The 16946-nt window shown below is 44.0% G+C and overlaps 1 protein-coding gene across 12 annotated transcripts in view; it reads left to right on the top strand.

The window, feature by feature from the left end:
* Positions 1-16946, top strand: part of DYNC2I1 (dynein 2 intermediate chain 1) — a 138315-nt gene that overhangs the window by 100962 nt on the left and 20407 nt on the right. For all 12 annotated transcript variants that reach the window (XR_001883246.1, XR_001883247.1, XR_001883248.1 and 9 more), the window contains 6 exons: positions 1343-1456; positions 1558-1619; positions 2145-2196; positions 5779-5839; positions 9365-9464; positions 9656-9787. Coding sequence is in view for 9 of the 12 variants with exons in the window: in XM_017861665.1 (XP_017717154.1) it covers positions 1343-1456; positions 1558-1619; positions 2145-2196; positions 5779-5839; positions 9365-9464; positions 9656-9787 (521 nt within the window). In the remaining 3 variants the exon portion in view is untranslated. The remainder of the gene's footprint in view (positions 1-1342; positions 1457-1557; positions 1620-2144; positions 2197-5778; positions 5840-9364; positions 9465-9655; positions 9788-16946) is intronic.

Consider the following 16946-nt stretch of genomic DNA (forward strand, 5'->3'; position numbering starts at 1 on the left):
TGGGTTCAAGCGATTCTCCTGCCTCAGCCTCCTGAGTATCTGGAATTACAGGTGCCCACCACCAATGCCTGGCTAATTTCTTTATTTTTAGTAGAGACGGGGTTTCTCCATGTTGGTCAGGCTGGTCTTGAACTCCCAAAGTGCTGGGATTACTGGCATAAACCACCGTGCCTGGCCTTGTCTTTGAAATATTATCAATAAAACCTACAAAGTTTTAAATAAACTCTCAGTAGTGAGGAGCTGTGGAACTTCTGATTCAGACCATGAGTCAGAGGAACCAAATTCTCGCCCGAGAGACCAGCCCTTTCCTCAGTCAAGCCATCAGCGCTTCATCTGGGTCCTTTCCCTTAAACACCCTGTAATTTCTTCTTAATTTCTGAGATGATTTTGTCTTTTTCTTCAGTTTTTTTCCTGAGTTCAATCCCAATTCTCATTTCATTTCTTGCTTTCTTGGGTCCAATTCTGTTCTTGATTTCTGATTCCCGGTGTTTTTTTCTTGTTCGTTGTTTTGATATGTTTCCAGATGCCCTTTGAGGATATGTGATTCCATTTGGAACGCTGAGTTTGTGTCTTTTGCCTTGTGCTTGTTTTTAGGAGGGAGAATTTTCATCAGCTGAAATGCTTTGATTACTTTTTTTTCTGTTTTCTTCTTATAGTAGCTTTCGATGGAGTTTGGCTTTTTTCTGCTCATGGCATTCTGTAGATGGATAGTTTAAGTCAGTGAGCTTTGCTTTATTGATTTGTGACAGGTATCTTTTTAGTGGGCTTCTGCCTCAAGGTGGTAGGTGGGGTGGGTTTGCTGTTCCTTTGGTTTTGCAAACGCCTGGATTTCCCTCTTCTGGCAGTTGTCTGGTGTGTGCGGAGGTCACCTCCCTTTCCTGGTCACATTCCCCTTCCCATCAGCCATGCTGCTGTGACCTCCTCTGCCTCCCAGCTCCTTCCCCTCAGTTGCTTGAGTGACTCCCAGGATCTGGCCTCACAGAGACTTTCTCTGTCTGAGTTTTCTTTCGGGCTGTGTGGCATGCTGTCTTTGGGTGGTGGGCTTTAGCTTTCTTCCTGCCCTCCAGACCCATAGACCCACAGGGCCAGTGAGCTTTGTGGGAACTGACACTTTCTTACTGGAGAGTGGGGGCTGGGGCCCCTGTGTCCTAGGAATGTGAAAGTTGTGGTCCTGTGTCAGTCGTGTGTGGTCCATGTTGGTCCTGGGGTGTTTTGGGAAGATGTGTGGAGAGAGTCAGATCTGTGAGGCCCAGAAGCACCTCATGTTTATCCATGTGTGATGCCAGCTGCATTCCTGCAACTTATTACTTACACGTGGGTGCTGTGGGCTTTTGAACTCCAGATGGAATCCTTACCTCAGTAAACCACCAGAGCCCTCTTCAAGCAGTAGAACCTATCTCAGCGTCCGTCCACAAAAAGCAGAGCTTTGTGCTTTCGCCCTTTTCGACTCAGGAAGGTATGTGATTCTTCACTTTCGTAAAATCCTTAATCACTAGTTGTGAAATGTGGTTTCCTTACGTAAAGCCGCTTCTCTCTTTTTGTTTCTGTTTTCATCAGAAATGTCAGGTTTGTCCTTCCACATCGCTTCCTTGGATGAGAGTGGGGTTCTCAATGTGTGGGTGAGTAGTGGCCCGGGCCGGGCACACGCGGGGCCTGAGTGAGGTGGTCTGGGTGGAGGTGGCGCCTGAATGGCGCAGGGGGCAAGGCCCAGTTAGCTATGGTGGGAAATGGAGAGCAAGACGACTTACTGGTCCTGAGCAGAAGGGATGCGGAAGGTCACACATGGCAGGTTTGGGCCCTTTCATGACAGCGAAATAGGAATCTCACACAGGGCTTTGGGAACGTGGAATGCGAGTAGGCGGGGAACAAAATGTTAGGGCCAAGGTCACGCTGGATCGGCTTGTCCTGGAGGATGTGCCAAGACTGTTGATTAAGTCACCAAGTGAAGAGAACACGAGGAGATCAAAGCAAAGGAGTCAGCTTGTAGAGCATTAGTTCTGAGGCGAAAGATCAGTGCCTTTTTCTGGAGCAGTTATGTTGTAGTTCCTAATGTAGCACTGCATCTTAATTAGAGCTACGCTTTGCTTAGGTTGTGTCATAATTATAAAATGTATCAATATTCATTTTCAATATTCTATTTTTAGGTGGTTGTTGAATTACCAAAGGCAGACATCGCAGGTTCAGTAAGTGATTTAGGTAACTATTAAGTAAAAAAATGAATTTTAGTGTTTTCTAAAATGAATAGAGATTAAAGGCACTGATAAGTGTGGCCAGGCGCAGTGGCTCACGCCTGCTGGGAGAGGCTGAGGCAGGAGGATCGCTTGAGCCCAGGAGTTTGAGACCAGCCTGGGCCACATAGCAAGACTCCGTCTCTACCAAAAAATTCAAAAATTGGCTGGGCGTGGTGGTGCACACCTGTAGTCCCAGCTGCTTGGTAGGCTAAAGTGGGAGGATTGCTTGAGCCTAGGAGTTTGAGGCTGCAGTGAGCCATGATCTTGCCACTGCACTCCAGCCTGCGTGATGGAATGAGACCTTGTTTCTCTGTTTTTTTTTTTTTTTTTTAATACCAATAACTGCTTTGAAAGATATAAATTACTACCTGAAAATGAAAATTAATGTTGTATGTCATATAACCTTATCAGCTGTTGAACAAGTGTCTCAATTAACTAGAATAATCAAATGATATTCTGAATGATTTTTTTTTTTTTTTGAGACAGAGTCTTGCTCTGTCGCCCAGACTGGTACAGTGGTGTGATCTTGGCTCACTGCGACCTCTGCCTCCTGAGTTCAAGCAGTTCTCCTGCCTCAACCTCCCAAGTAGCTGGGACTACAGGTGTGCACCACCAGGCCCAGCTAATATTTGTACTTTTAGTAGAGACAGGGTTTCACCATGTTGGTCAGGCTGGTCTCAAACTCCTGACTTCAGGTGATCCACCCCCCTTGGCCTCCCAAAGTGCTGGGATTACAGGTGTGCACCACCACGTCCAGCCTCTGAGTGAATGTTCTGATTTTAGTAGGGTTTAATGAGTTCTGTTTACAAGTGAGTACCATTCAGTTCTGTCAGACAAGTCAAGGACAGCTGTGTTCTGCAGCTGTTTCCTACGTATTTCAAGCGTCCGAGTCTTTCAATGCACGTTCATTTTGGGGCTTCTTCCTTTCAGTTTTGGATTTACAACCCCAGGGCGTATCAGGAACACTGGATGCTGCCCCTGAGGGCCCTTAGACTTGATCCCAGGATGGCAAAGGTCCCCGGGTCTGGGCAGAGCAGAAGCGACTTGAAGCAAAGCTAACACCACCCCTCACAATTGGCTGCTCTTGATGCTATGGAGTACGATCTTCAGTTCCACAAAGGGCTCAGAAGTGACGGAGTAATTCAGTCCTGTGTGTTCTGTGGTTGGGATTAGCCCATGTTTTGATCTCAACTTCCTTCTCATCTCATTGGCCTCCCACCACCCAGTTTGTAATGACGAGCCCCCCTTCCACCTTGCTTGTGTCAGGGGTGTTTTCCTGTGTAGATCTGGCAAAAAATAATACGAATGAGACCAGCTTTGTTCCTAACCTCTTGAGATTAGGGAAGAGGGCGCTTTGGGCCTTGGAGCAAATGCTGTGTGCTCTGTATTCACACGTCTGTGGTGGCCCTTACAAACTGACTCTTGATTCTGACTTCAGTAAAAATAAGACAGTCGTGGCGTTCATTTCACTGGTAAATGCTTTAGAGGTGGAATCACCATGTTTCTCAATGTGTTCTTCATGCGGCACCCTCTCTGCTCTGTGTTGTCCACTCCAGGTTGCCCCTAGAATCCCAGAGCGTCAGAGCTGGGGAGCCTGGCAGGGGTCCTGGTGCCTCCTCAATGTACGCAGGTCACGGGGTGGGTTAGTGATGGGGTGAGACCCCACACAGTCGGTCTCAGCACCAGCCCCCTCTTCACACCCAGGGTTCTGCCCCAAATACCCAGAACTCTTGTGACCTTGAGAATTCGCCTTGAGGCTGGTTGTACCATTAACATGTTATGTGATCAAGGTATTTGTCAAACAATTACGGATGGTACTGAGGAGATCATTTCTGTCCATAGGTGATAATCTGGCTATGGAGACAAAATCATTTTGCATAAAAAGTATTTGCATACAAATGTTTTGTAGTACATGATAGTCATATAAAGAATATCCTGGGGTGGTGAGTATTTCATTTAAAAATATTGCTGTATAGAAACATCCTTTCTTCACTGAACCACTTACCAAAATTGCTACCATGTTCCAGCCTTGCCTTTAGGAAGGGAGGATGTTTAGACCAGCCCATTGTTCACGGTGGCTGCCAGCTCTTTGTGTAGGCATTGGATGGGTGGCTGTTGGAGAGCTGAAGTCTCAGAAGGAGGCTGCCAGCATCTTTTTATGAAATGTTCTCTGCTTAAGCAAGGTCCAGTCCTAGGTGCTAGGAGACCTGGGCGAAGACCCCAGTCTGGGAGAGGGCGACTGGTGGTGGACTTCCTGGAGCGGAAGCCCAGCAATAGGGCCCGGCCAGAAAGGCTGCCCGTGGGCGATGGCGTATAGGGGCCAGTGGGAGGGCCCAGCCAGAAAGGCTGCCCGTGGGCAATGGCGTATAGGGGCCAGTGGGAGGGCCTGGTCAGAAAGGCTGCCCGTGGGCGATGGCGTGTAGGGGCCAGTGGGAGGGCCTGGTCAGAAAGGCTGCCCGTGGGCAATGGTGTGTAGGGGCCCAGCCGGAAAGGGCCTGCCTGGAAAGTCTGCCCGTGGGTGGTGGTGTGTAGGGGCCCAGCTGGAAAGGACCTGGCCAGAAAGGCTGCCTGTGGGCTGTGGCATGTAGGGGCCAGTGGGAGGACCCGGCCAGAAAAGCTGCCCACGGCCGGTGGTGTGGGAGCCGAGATGCCAGGTGGGGGGGCGTGCCGGGAAGTTTCACATTTGTGAATGGCAGCGTTGACCCCTTCTTCACTGTGGTTGTGACTGATACGCAGCAGCTACAGGGACCCGGCCCAGCTGCAGGTTTCTATCTGCTTTTAATTCACCTGCCCCCAGAGTTCTAGGCAATGCCTTACCCAGAATTTGGGTTTTAACATCCATAGATTTCTAGTTTTTCTCCTTGCGGTAGTTTTAGAGGGAAAGTGATATTGGGAGCAGACACAGGAGGCAAAACCAGTGGATGGCCAAGGAGCCAGAGCTGTAGCCATGAATGCTTTCAGGGAAGGAAAAGAAAAACAGTCAGGCCTCAGAGCCGAGGCTCTGTGTTGTTTGAGAAGGAAGCTGGAGAACCTGCTGGAACAGAGAGTGAGGCCAGACGCACTTGGCTGAGGAGCCACTCTGCCTCCTGTACGTTCTGCCCGGAGACCAGCAGATTTCTGAGTCTCTGGGATGGTGGAAGGAAAGGTCCTGCAACTTTCCTGTAGGCGTCGGAGCCTCGGTAGACATTCACAGGACAACGTTTGCTGCTGTGATCTAAGGCTTCTTTAGTGTATATACATTCGTACACATGTACGGATTGCTTACTGCCCTTATTTTATCAGATCTAAAGATATAAAGGCTCCCAGATCATGGTTCTACAATCTTTCTTCCCATAAGACTTTGAACTGCAAATTCTTGATTCTTCTCCTAAGGGAGTATACATGAACCTCACCCAGAGGACGGAAGGGATGCTGTGTATTGATTTGCATTTGATATTATTTCGTAACAGATATTTAAGCAATGAAAAATGATTCCAGGCAACTATAACTAGATTTTGATTTAGCTTCTATTGAAAGGTGCGTTGATTTTGGTTCATCTTTTTTTTAGGTCTAATGCCTGGAGGGAGGGTCAAGCTGGTACATAGTGCTCTGATCCAGTTGGGTGACAGGTAAGATGTGAGGGAAAACGCTTCACTATTTCACAAAGACCTAGAAGGAAAATAACACTGGGGAATTGCATATATGATAAATGGTGACCTTTTGCGATGAAGACGTCCATTTTCTCACATTGTTTTTTTTTTTTACTGTTTTATTAGTCTATTATTTTTATTTTTCTATTTTTTTGAGACGGAGTTTCGCTCTTGTTGCCCCGGCTGGAGTGCAGTGGTGCAATCTCGGCTCACTGCAACCTCTGCCTCCCTGGTTCAAGCGATTCTCCTGCCTCAGCCTCCTGAGTAGCTGAGTAGCAGGTGCCCGCCACCATGCCCGGCTAATTTTTGTATTTTTAGTAGAGACAGGGTTTCATCGTACTGATCAGGCTGGTCTCAAACTCCTGACCTCAGGTGATTGACGTGCCTCAGCCTCCCAAAGTGCTAGGATTACAGGTGTGAGCCACCACACCTGGCCTTGTTAGTCTATTATTAATGAGTGAATGTAGTAGATGCAGCTTCCAGGTGTAGAGCTAACGTTTTGTCTTTAAGTAGAGGTTATTTTCTGTCTTTTAAATTGGTCCTATTTAACTATTCTTCAGTTTTCATGCAGCCCCAAACTTAAAGTTTCAGGAACCGGAAACATTGATAAAAAGTTTTATTCAGAGATTTAGATTTCTGCTTTTACTCACATAACTTAATAAGACATAAAAATTCTTCACAAATGTACAAATATTGTTTGTGGTATTTATATGTTTTATGTTAATTTATTTCTTAAAGTATCTTTTCTTATCGTTTACTGCACTCGGGTCAACTATCAACATGTGAATTACCCTTGAAAAATGTTTGGGCCTGGTTCTTCCTAATCAGAAAACCTGTGGGTTGTGTTAATGAATTCATGCACGCTTGGAGACTTTAAATCAACTACAGTTGTAATTAGTAATTACAACTAATTATGAAAGAGAGTTATATTTTAAAAAGTCATTTACTGTATTGCAGAGCCAAACGTACATGGTTCCTGAGCGAGCCCCTGACCCCTGCAGCCTCTGCAGTTCCCCTGTTGAGTTTCTTTACGACTTTTTATCTCTGCTAGGGTCCTTACCGCTTTATACTGTGCATTGTATTTATCTTTAACTATCAGCTTCTCATGTACTTAACTGCACACACACTCTTTGAAGGAAAGTGTGTAATGTATCTGACGTTTGGGTTTTTTGATACCCAAAAAATCCTAGCAGTGTCTTCCTGAGATCCACGCATAATAAATGTTCCCTCAGACTCTGTTCAACCAACCGTATTGAGCTTATTCTGTGCCAGGCTTTGTAGCACTAGAGGGGAGCATCTTCCCTCAAGGTGCTCCGAGAAGGAGGCAGACGAGTAAACGCTATGTGATTGCAGCAGGGGCTCCCTGCTTTCCCAGGAAGACGGCTCTGCAGTGGAGTTCAGAGTGAGGATACTTCTCAGGGGAGTTCCTTGGGCTCACTGCCTGGGAAAGGGCGGGGAGGAGGCAGAATGGGGCTGAGAGGAGGAGCTGAGCTGTGAGGCAGGCCCCACAGCCGACTCCCTAGGACCTGGGAGTTCTGAGCTAGAATGGCCTCCCAGAATCATGTGGCTGGGCCTTTACACCTCATATCCCGTCAGTCACTGAGCATGAGTGTGCCCGGGAGGTCATTGCCTGCGGGGAAGCAGGTCCCGCGGCTCTGCCTGCACCACCCCTGCAGCTGGGCCCCATCCACCAGGGTCATCGTGCAGAGGACGAAGTGTGGTGTCAGGATGTGCACAGGGCTTGTGGGAGCCCAAAGGATGGAGGCAGCTTGGGGGATAGAGTGCAATGGGGACATCTTGAGGAGGCAAAGACTGAGCTGGGCCTTTGAGATGGAGTTAGATGGTCAGAGGGAGCAGCACCTAGGGGTGCCCAGAGGCACATTTGGAGCTGTCAGTGGGTCTGATGTTGAGGGAGACAGGTGAGGCAGGCCCTAACAAGTCTGTCTGCTGTGCTAAAGGGTGTGGACATTAGTGTAAAGGTGGTCACGAGCCATTGCAGGATGTTGAGCCGAGGAGTGGTCCATCTTGTCTGTGATATAGATGGCTCAGTGTGGTAGCGGTGTAAGTTGGGAACAGAGGAAGGGAGGCTGGAGTCAGGGAGAGCCGTTAGGTGGCATCTGGAGTGACTGACGTGAACTACCAGGATCTGAACAAAGGCAGCAATCACAGGTATAGAGGCTAAAGGGGTAGAACTTAAAAAAACCAGCAGCTCATCGATTATAGGAGCAGTGGGAGGGAGGAGCCTAGGTTGGCCTCTGGCTCCACCAGCATGTCTGGTTGGTGACTGGGCACCACTTGCTAGGTGAGAATAAGAGTGGGGAGGGGTGGGAGCAGCCCAATGTGGTCCAGTGAGGACAGGCTGAGCTTGTGGTGCCCGTGGAGATGCCCAGGAACCAGGGGCCTCCATAGCAGAAACCCCAGATGGAAGCAAGGATTTGGGAGTCATCAACTAAGAGGTGACATTTGCAGTCCTGAATGTGGACGGAAAGAGAAAATTGGAAAGGAGGCTGATAGCACGGCCACATGCTGACTTTGATGATGTGGGTGTGGCAGATGGAGCAATTGTGGGCATCTCTCTGTTACAGATACATAGGCCATATAAAGGAAAAAATAAAACTAAGTATAGTTTTTAAAAGGAAAGGAAAATCTCTAAATGCCATAAACAGGAGAGAGCTTAAAGTTAGTGTCATAAGCTTTTGAGCGGCTGTGTGATGGCTTGGAGGCTGGGTGTGAAGCCCAGGCTATGTCAGACCTTCTGAGCTGTCTCTGGGGCTTGAGCCTATGCAGAAACAGGTGATGCATTGGGTTTGCCTGAGGCAAGGAGGTAGAACTGAGACCCCTGCACAGGACTTTCAAACTCACTGCTCCTGCAGTGATAGGGAAATTCAGAAAGCCTTACCACAGCCAAGAGAAGACAGAGGAGCTTGGAAGAGCTTGAAATCCTAAACTGAGTATATGTATGGGAACCTACAAGCTGAGATGTTAACATCACAGTTCTAGACCAGTGGCCTCAGTGGGTTCATAGTTAAAGTAGACACAAAACCGCCTGGTGGGTAAATATAGTTTGCAAGTGGGGGCTCACAGGATTCTCATGAGAAGCAGTCTGCTGCAGATGAGTTCACAACTACAAGCATGAAGAAACAGTGTACCTTGGTGCAAAAAGTAGGAGTCACACACTTAAGAACTTGAGACAGTTGTACAGTCTAAAGGATATTTCTAGAAATGAAACTGTGACCTCTGAAATTTACAACCAAGTGAGTGGTTACATAGCCGATTAGATACAGCTGAAGAAAGAATTAGTGAACAGAAAGATAAATCTGAACAAATTATCAAGAGTGTAGTAGCAGAAAAAAATGGAAACAAAGAGTGGCTAAACCAGAGGAAAGTGACATGGCCTGTTATACATCAAATGATGTATTGTAGTGCAAATCAGTGCTAATACTATCTTATTTTTAAAGTTTGAAAACAATCCATCTGTTCATCTTTGTTACTTTATTTTTTCAGTCTTTCCCATAAAGGTAATGAATTTTGGGGGACTACACAAACACTGAATGTTAAATTTCTGCCTTCAGATCCTAATCACTTTATTGTTGGCACAGACGTGGTGAGTAGTATTTTAAATTTAATTCTATTACTCATTTTCCTTGTTTTCCTGAGTTACCTGATAAATATCTTGATTTAGGATTAACTTACTCTTTGCTTTTATAAAGTTTAAATTTAGTTTGAGGAACAGTAACTGTATCCAATCTTGTATCTAATGCACTTCTTCGTCACTCTTGGACTTCTTTTTCACAGGGTCTCATAAGCCATGGCACAAGACAAGATTTGAGAGTGGCTCCCAAACTATTCAAACCTCAGCAACGTGGTATAAGGCCAGTAAAAGTTAATGTCATTGATTTTTCACCATTTGGAGAACCAATATTTTTGGTAAGAAAGTTTGTTTTTTAAAGCACCAATTCTGTTTTTCTTTTTTTGAGACAGGCTCTTGCTCTGTCATCCAGGCTGGAGTGCAGTGGTATGATCGTAGCTCACTACATCCTTGAACTCCTGGGCTCAAGTGACCCTCCCACCTCAGCCTCCCAAGTAGCTGGGACCACAGGTGCATGCCACTACACCTGGCTAATTAAAAAATATATATTTTTTTGTAGAGACGAGGTCTCCCTGGGTTGCCTAGGCTTACCAATTCTTTTTAATGATACTCTACCTATTTGGGCAGCATAACACTTGCAGTTGATCCACTGGAAAATTTTAAAAGTTGATCATTTACTGGACCACTAATTGATCATTTATGGGGTGTCAGTGGTTTAGAAAGGAGAAACATGAAATTAATACCAAAGTTTAAAAACAAAACCTATGTAGAAATTAAACTCTCAAGTAATACTTGGTTCAATTACAAGTTAGAATTCAACAGAAGAATATCAAATACCAAAACCTATGCTACCGCCAAAAATGTGAAGAAATTCTTAGTGTGAGAATTTTTGCCTGTGTTCTTTTACTGTTTAACACAATAGAAATTAATGTTCAGACTCTTTAACCTGAAAGTCCAGGGATGGCCATCGGGAGGGCAGCAGTCCCCGCACTGCACTCATGCTGCAGGAAATGGTGTGCGGGTGCGAGCTGCTTGCTCTCTTTCCTTCCAGGGCCTGGTGTCAGCCCAGCTCACCCTAGTCACAATTGTCCTGTAGACTCCAAGGTCAGTTTATGGGTTGGTTGGGGTAAGATAGGACAGAAGGCAAAATATGAAACAACTTTATACATGATTAAATGTGACAGTTAACAAGAGTTATACAATAGTCAAGGCATTAAATTATAGCTCAGATATCTCCTTCTCTCACTGGTATTTACAAATTTCCCTGTACTTGAGATTGAGGGGAAAGATTGTTATTTATTCACCCTACTCTTACAGTACTTAAAACATTATAAATTATGTTTATATGTCAGTCATATAAACTGTAAGGTTGTTGAGGGTGGAGATGGTATTTCATGTATCTTTGTATTTCCAAAGACAGCATTTAGCTGCTAAGTAATATCCCCCTGTGGTTGTTGAGAGCCTACAATGTGGCCAGGCAAGGCTGGGATGTGCTGGAGGTGTGAAATACACATCAAATTTTGAAGAATTAGTGTGAATAAAAGAATGTAAAATGTGTCTCATTAGGCCAGGCATGGTGGCTCACGCCTGCAATCCCAGCGCTTTGGGAGGCTGAAGCAGGTGGATCACCTGAGGTTGGGAGTTCGAGACCAGCCTGACCAACATGGAGAAGCCCCATCTCTACTAAAAATACAAAGTTATCTGGGCATGGTGGCTCATGCCTGTAATCCCAGCACTTTGGGCGTCCCAGGCAGGTGGATCACCTGAGGTAGGGGTTCGAAACCATCCTGGCCAACATGGCAAAACCCCTCTCTACTAAAAATACAAAATTAGCCCGGCATGGTGGCGCATGCCTGTAATCCCAGCTACTCGGGAGGCTGAGACAGAAGAATCACTTTAACCCAGGAGGCGGAGGTTGTGGTGAGCCGAGATAGTGCCATTGTACTCCAGCCTGGGCAACAGAAGCAAAACTCCATCTAAACACAAAAAAGTCTCATTAACAATTTTGTTGTTGGCGACTTCCAGTGTGGAGCTCTTGAGCTTTTTATGACTTCTCATCCCATAAAAAACTAAAACCAAATAAATAGTACCAAGATCTTTACCAGTAAGAACTTAGAGCTCAAGTGTGAAGACAACACAGTTCCTGGGGCCACAGAGAGTAGAAAAGCTCCAAGCAAATGGGAGGAGAACTCGGCTTCCATATCCACAATGTCCCTTCCCCCTTATTTGGCCTGGCACTAAGTGCATGGAAAATCTCCCCTTAACTCATGGTTTCTATCTGGAGAAAGTAAAAGTGAGGTGGACAGCCAGTTTCTCTACTTTCTTGGGTGCCCTGTCCCTGCCTTGGACCGTGGAGAGCATCCCGAGTGCCCAAAGGGAGAAATAGCCCTGAGGCCACCCAGAAACAAAGCTGGGAGGCGGGACTACTGTCCCCAGCCCTGGAAACTCTGCACCTTAGCCAAAGGAGGCACACAATCAGACTGGCCACTCACAATACCATGCTCCAGAAGGTTTGTTCCACAGGTCTTCTGAACACGAACCCTGACACTGTCAGGACAAACCATTTGAGGCCTCCCTCATTTGGGACAGGCCTCCCTCAATCACTAAATACAGCTAAGGTGAACCTCGTCTTAAGGTGACACCTATAGCTGAAAAGGAGGCAGCAACCTAGCAGTGAAGATTTGCTAAGTAAATATATTCAATAAAAACCAAAACAAGCTGGACAGAGAAAACTGGAATAAATAACTAATCCTGCAATGCATAGGCACAGACATACACCCACAAGAAACAGCAGCAAACGGGGAACCATGATGTCCCCAAAAGGACAAAACAAAAATCCAGTGACTGACCTAATGAAGCAGTGATTTGTGAGCTCTCTAAGAATTCAGAAGAGCAATTTTAAGGAAACTCTGTGATCTCCAAGACAACACTGAAAAGCAAATCGGAAATTTATCAGAGAAATTTAACAAAGAGATTGAAATAATTTCAAAATCAAACAAATCTTGGAACTGAGAAACATATTTGCTGAACTGAAGAAATTCATTATAGGCTCTCAGCAGCAGAGTAGATTAAGTAGAGGAATGAATTGGTGAGCTCAAAACAGGCTATTTGAAAATACACAATCAAGGCTAGTGCGGTGACCCAGGCCTGTAATCCCAGCATTTGGGAGGCCAAGGAAGGAGGATCTCTTGAGCCAGCCTGAGCAACATAGGGAGACCCTATCTCTAGAAGAAAATTTAAAAATTTGCCAAGAATGGTGGCATGTGGAGGCAAATGGAGGCTGAGGCAGTAGGATCACTTGAGCCTGGAAGGCCAAGGCTGCAGTAAGCCCTGATTGTGCCATTGCCCTCCAGCCTGGGTGACAGAGCGAATGCTGTTTCTAAAAAGAAAAAAGACAGGAAATATACAATCAGAGGAGAAAAAAAGAAGAAAAAGGAATGAAGACTACCTACAAGACAGAGAAAATAATAACCACAAAAGACCAAATCTAAGAATTATTGGTATTCAATAGGGAGCTAGCAAGGGTTAGAAAATGTATTCCAAGAAATGATAACAAAAAACTTTCCAAAACTTCATAGGGAGGTCAATATCCAGGTATAGGAAGGTCAGTGAACATCAAAAAGATTCAACCCAAATAGGATTACCACAAGGCATTGAATAATCAAAGGTCAAGGAGAAAGAGAAGATCCTAAAAGCAGTGAGAGATAAGAAGCAAATAACATTTAAAGGAGTTCCGGTTCATCTGGCAACAGACATCTCAATGGAAACCATACAGGCCAGGAGGGAGGAGAGTGACATTTTCAAAGTGCTAAATGAAAAACACTGCCATCCAAGAATACTGTATCCAGCAAAACTGTCATTCAAATATGAGGGAGGGTTAAAGTCTTTCCCAGATATACAAAAGCTGAGAGAATTCACCATCCTCAGACCCATCTTGCAAGAAATGCTAAAGGGAGGCTGGGCGTGGTGGCTCATGCCTGTAATCACAGCACTTTGAAGGTCAAAGTGGGTGGATCACTTGAGGTCAGGAGTTCGAGACCAGCCTGGCCAACTTGATGAAATATGTCTCTATTAAAAATACAAAAATTAGCCAGATGTGATGGCAGGCTCCTGTAATCCCAGCTACTCAGGAAGCTAAGGCAGGAGAATCGTTTGAACATGGGAGGCAGAGGTTGCAGTGAGCTGAGATTGTGCCACTGCATTCCAGTCTGGGCAATAAAGTGAAACTCTGTCTCAAAAAAAAAAAAAAAAAAAAAAAAAAGGGAGTTTTTCAACCTGAAAGAAAAAAAAAATACTAACATGTAAAAAAACAAACAAAAAGCTTATCAAGGTATAAAACCCCTTCATATAATTAAATACATGGACAAACCCAGAATACTGTATTACTGTATTTGTACAATATGCTCATAACTCTAGTATGAAGCCCAAAAGACCTATTAAAAACAATAATAGCTATAGCAACTTCTTAAGATATAAATAATTTAAAAATATATAAATCGAGACAACTGAAAGTCAAAATGTGAGAGGGTTAAAGTGTAGAATTTTTTGTTTGGTGTTTCCTTTGTTTTTATTTCTTTATTTGTATTCTAAGATAAGTTGTTATCTCTTTAAAATAACTTGTTTTAGGGCTGGGTGTGCCGGCTTATGCCTATAATCCCAGCACTTTGGGAGACTGAGGTGGGAAGATTGCTTGAGTCTGGGAATTTGAGACCAGCTTGGGCAACATAGTGAGACCTCATCTCTGCAAAAAAAAAAAAAAAAAACCAACCAAACAAACACACACAAAAAACAGTCAGCTGGGTATAGCGGTGCCCATGCCCACCTGTAGTCCCAGCTAGCTACTTGGGAGGCTGACAAGGGAGGGTTGATTGATTGAGCCTGAGAGGTCAAAGCTGCAGTGAGCTGTGATCTTGCCACTGCACTTCAGTCTAGGTCACAGAATGAGATCCCGTCTCAATAATTAAGTAAATAAGCACAATACAAAAACCTGTAATAGCTTCATTAAAAACAAAAAGCAGCAAATTAGAACATACTAGCAGAAAGAAGGAAGACAAGCAGAATGGAACAAAGGAAGAGAGGAGTCTTAAGCAGAAATCAAGCAACAAAATGGCAGTAGAATGTTCTCACTTAGCCATGATATCACTGAATGTAAATGGTCTCAATTCTCCAATTAAAAGGCATAGAATGGCTGAATGGATAAAGAAACAAGACCCAGCTATATGCTGCCTTCAAGAAACTCACTTCACCTATAAAGACACACTCACACTAAAAGTGAAAGGGTGGAAAAAGATATTCCATACAACTAGAAACTGAAGAAGAGCAAGAGTGGCTATGCTCATATCGAATAAATTAGACTACGAATGAAAGACTGTAAAAAGTGACAAAGAGGGGTCTATATATAATGATAATGGGTCAGTTTACTATATAATGATATAGGGGTCAATTCAGCAAGAGGATATAACAGTTACAAGTATCTATGTACCCAACACCAGAGCTCCCAGATATAGAAAGCAAAGATGAATAGATCTAAAACAGAAATAGACTGCAATGCAATAATAGTAGGGTACTTCAGCACCCCACTCTCAGTAATGGACAGATTACCCAGACAGAAAATCAACAAAGAAACATCAGAGTTAAACTACACACTAGACTAGTGGTCCCCAACATTTTTGGCACCAGGGACTGGTTTTGTGGAAGACAATTTTCCCTGAACCAGGGGTTTGGGGGATGGTTTCAGGATGAAACTGTTCCACCTCAGATCATCAGGCATTAGATTCTCATAAGGAGACTGCAGCCTAGATCCCTCACATACACAGTTCACAATAGGATGCATGCTCCTGTGAATCTAGTGCTGCCGCTGATCTGACAGGAGGTGGAGCTCAGGTGGTAATGCTCACTCGCCTGCTTCTCACCTCTTGCTGTGCGACTTGGTTTGTAACAGGCCGTGGTCTGGTACTGGTCCATGGCCTGGAGGTTGGGTACCCCTGCACTAGACCAAATAGGCCTAACATTTACAGAATATTCCTCTGAACTGCTGCAGAATACACATTGTTTACACTAGCACATGAGACATCATCCAGAATACCCCATATCTTAGGCCCCAAACAAGTCCATACAAATTCAGAAGAATAGAGATCATATTGAGTATCTTTTATGATTACTATGGAATAAAACCAGAGATCAATAACAGGAGGAACCTTGGAAAATACACAAACACATGGAAATTAAACATCTTCCTGAATGTCCAGTGGGTCAATTAAGAAATTAAGAAGGAAATTTAAAAATTTATTGAAACAAATGAAAATGGGAATGCAACATATCAAAATCTATGGGATATGGCAAAAGCAGTACTAAGAGAGAAGTTTATAGTAATAAATGCCTACATCCAAAAAAGTGGAAAGACTTCAAATAAGCAATATAACAATGCATCTCAAGGAAGGAGAAGAGCAAGAACAAACCAAACTCAAAATTAGTGGAAGGAAAGAAATAGTAAAGTTCAGAGCAGAAATAAATTGAGACAAAGAAATTACAGAAGATCAATGAAATGAAAAGTTGGGTTTTGAAAGATAAGCAAAATTGACAAATTTTTAGCTAGAATAACTAAGAAAAAAGAGGGAAGACCCAAATAAAATCAGAAACCAAAAAGGAGATACAACAACTGAACCCTCAGAAATACAAATAATCATTAGAGACTATTATGAACAGCTGTAAGCCAACAAATTGGAAAACCTAGAAGAAATGGATAAATTATTGGACACATGCAACCTACCAACATTGAACCATGAAGAAATAGAAAACTTCAGTAAATCAATAATGATTAATTAGATTGAAGCTGTAATAAAAAGTCTTCCATCAAGAAAAGCCCAGGACCTGATGGCCTCATTACTGAATCCTACCAAACAAAGAACTAATACCGATGCTTCCAAAATATCAAAAAAAATTGGAAACGTTCTATAAGGCCAGCATTACCCTGATGCCAAAACCAGACAAGGACACAACAGAAAATGAAAACTACAGGCCAATATCCCTGATGAGCATAGATGGAAAAATCCTCAACAAAATACTAGCAAACCAAATGCCACAAGACGTTAAAAAGATCCATTCACCATGATCAAATGGGATTCATCCCAGGGATGCAAAGATGGTTCCAAATATGCAAATGAATAAATATGAGACATCACATTAACAAAATCAAAACCAAAAAGGATATCATTTCAGTAGATGCTGGAAAAGCATTTGATAACAGTCAGCATCCCTTTATGATAAAAGCCCTCATCAAAATGGACATAGAAGGAACATACCACAAAATATTAATAATAAATAAAAGGCTGTTTAAGACAAACCTATGGCTAACATCATACTGAGTGGAAAAGAATTGTAAGCCTTTCCTCTAAAGGCTGGAACAAGACAACGGTGCCCACTTTTACCACTCTCATTCAATAAAGTACTGGAAGTCCTGGCCAGGGCAGTTAGGCAAGAGAAGGAAATAAAAAGCAT

This window comes from Rhinopithecus bieti, unplaced genomic scaffold (assembly GCF_001698545.2).
Source record: "Rhinopithecus bieti isolate Rb0 unplaced genomic scaffold, ASM169854v2 scaffold_60909, whole genome shotgun sequence".
NCBI lineage: Eukaryota > Metazoa > Chordata > Mammalia > Primates > Cercopithecidae > Rhinopithecus > Rhinopithecus bieti.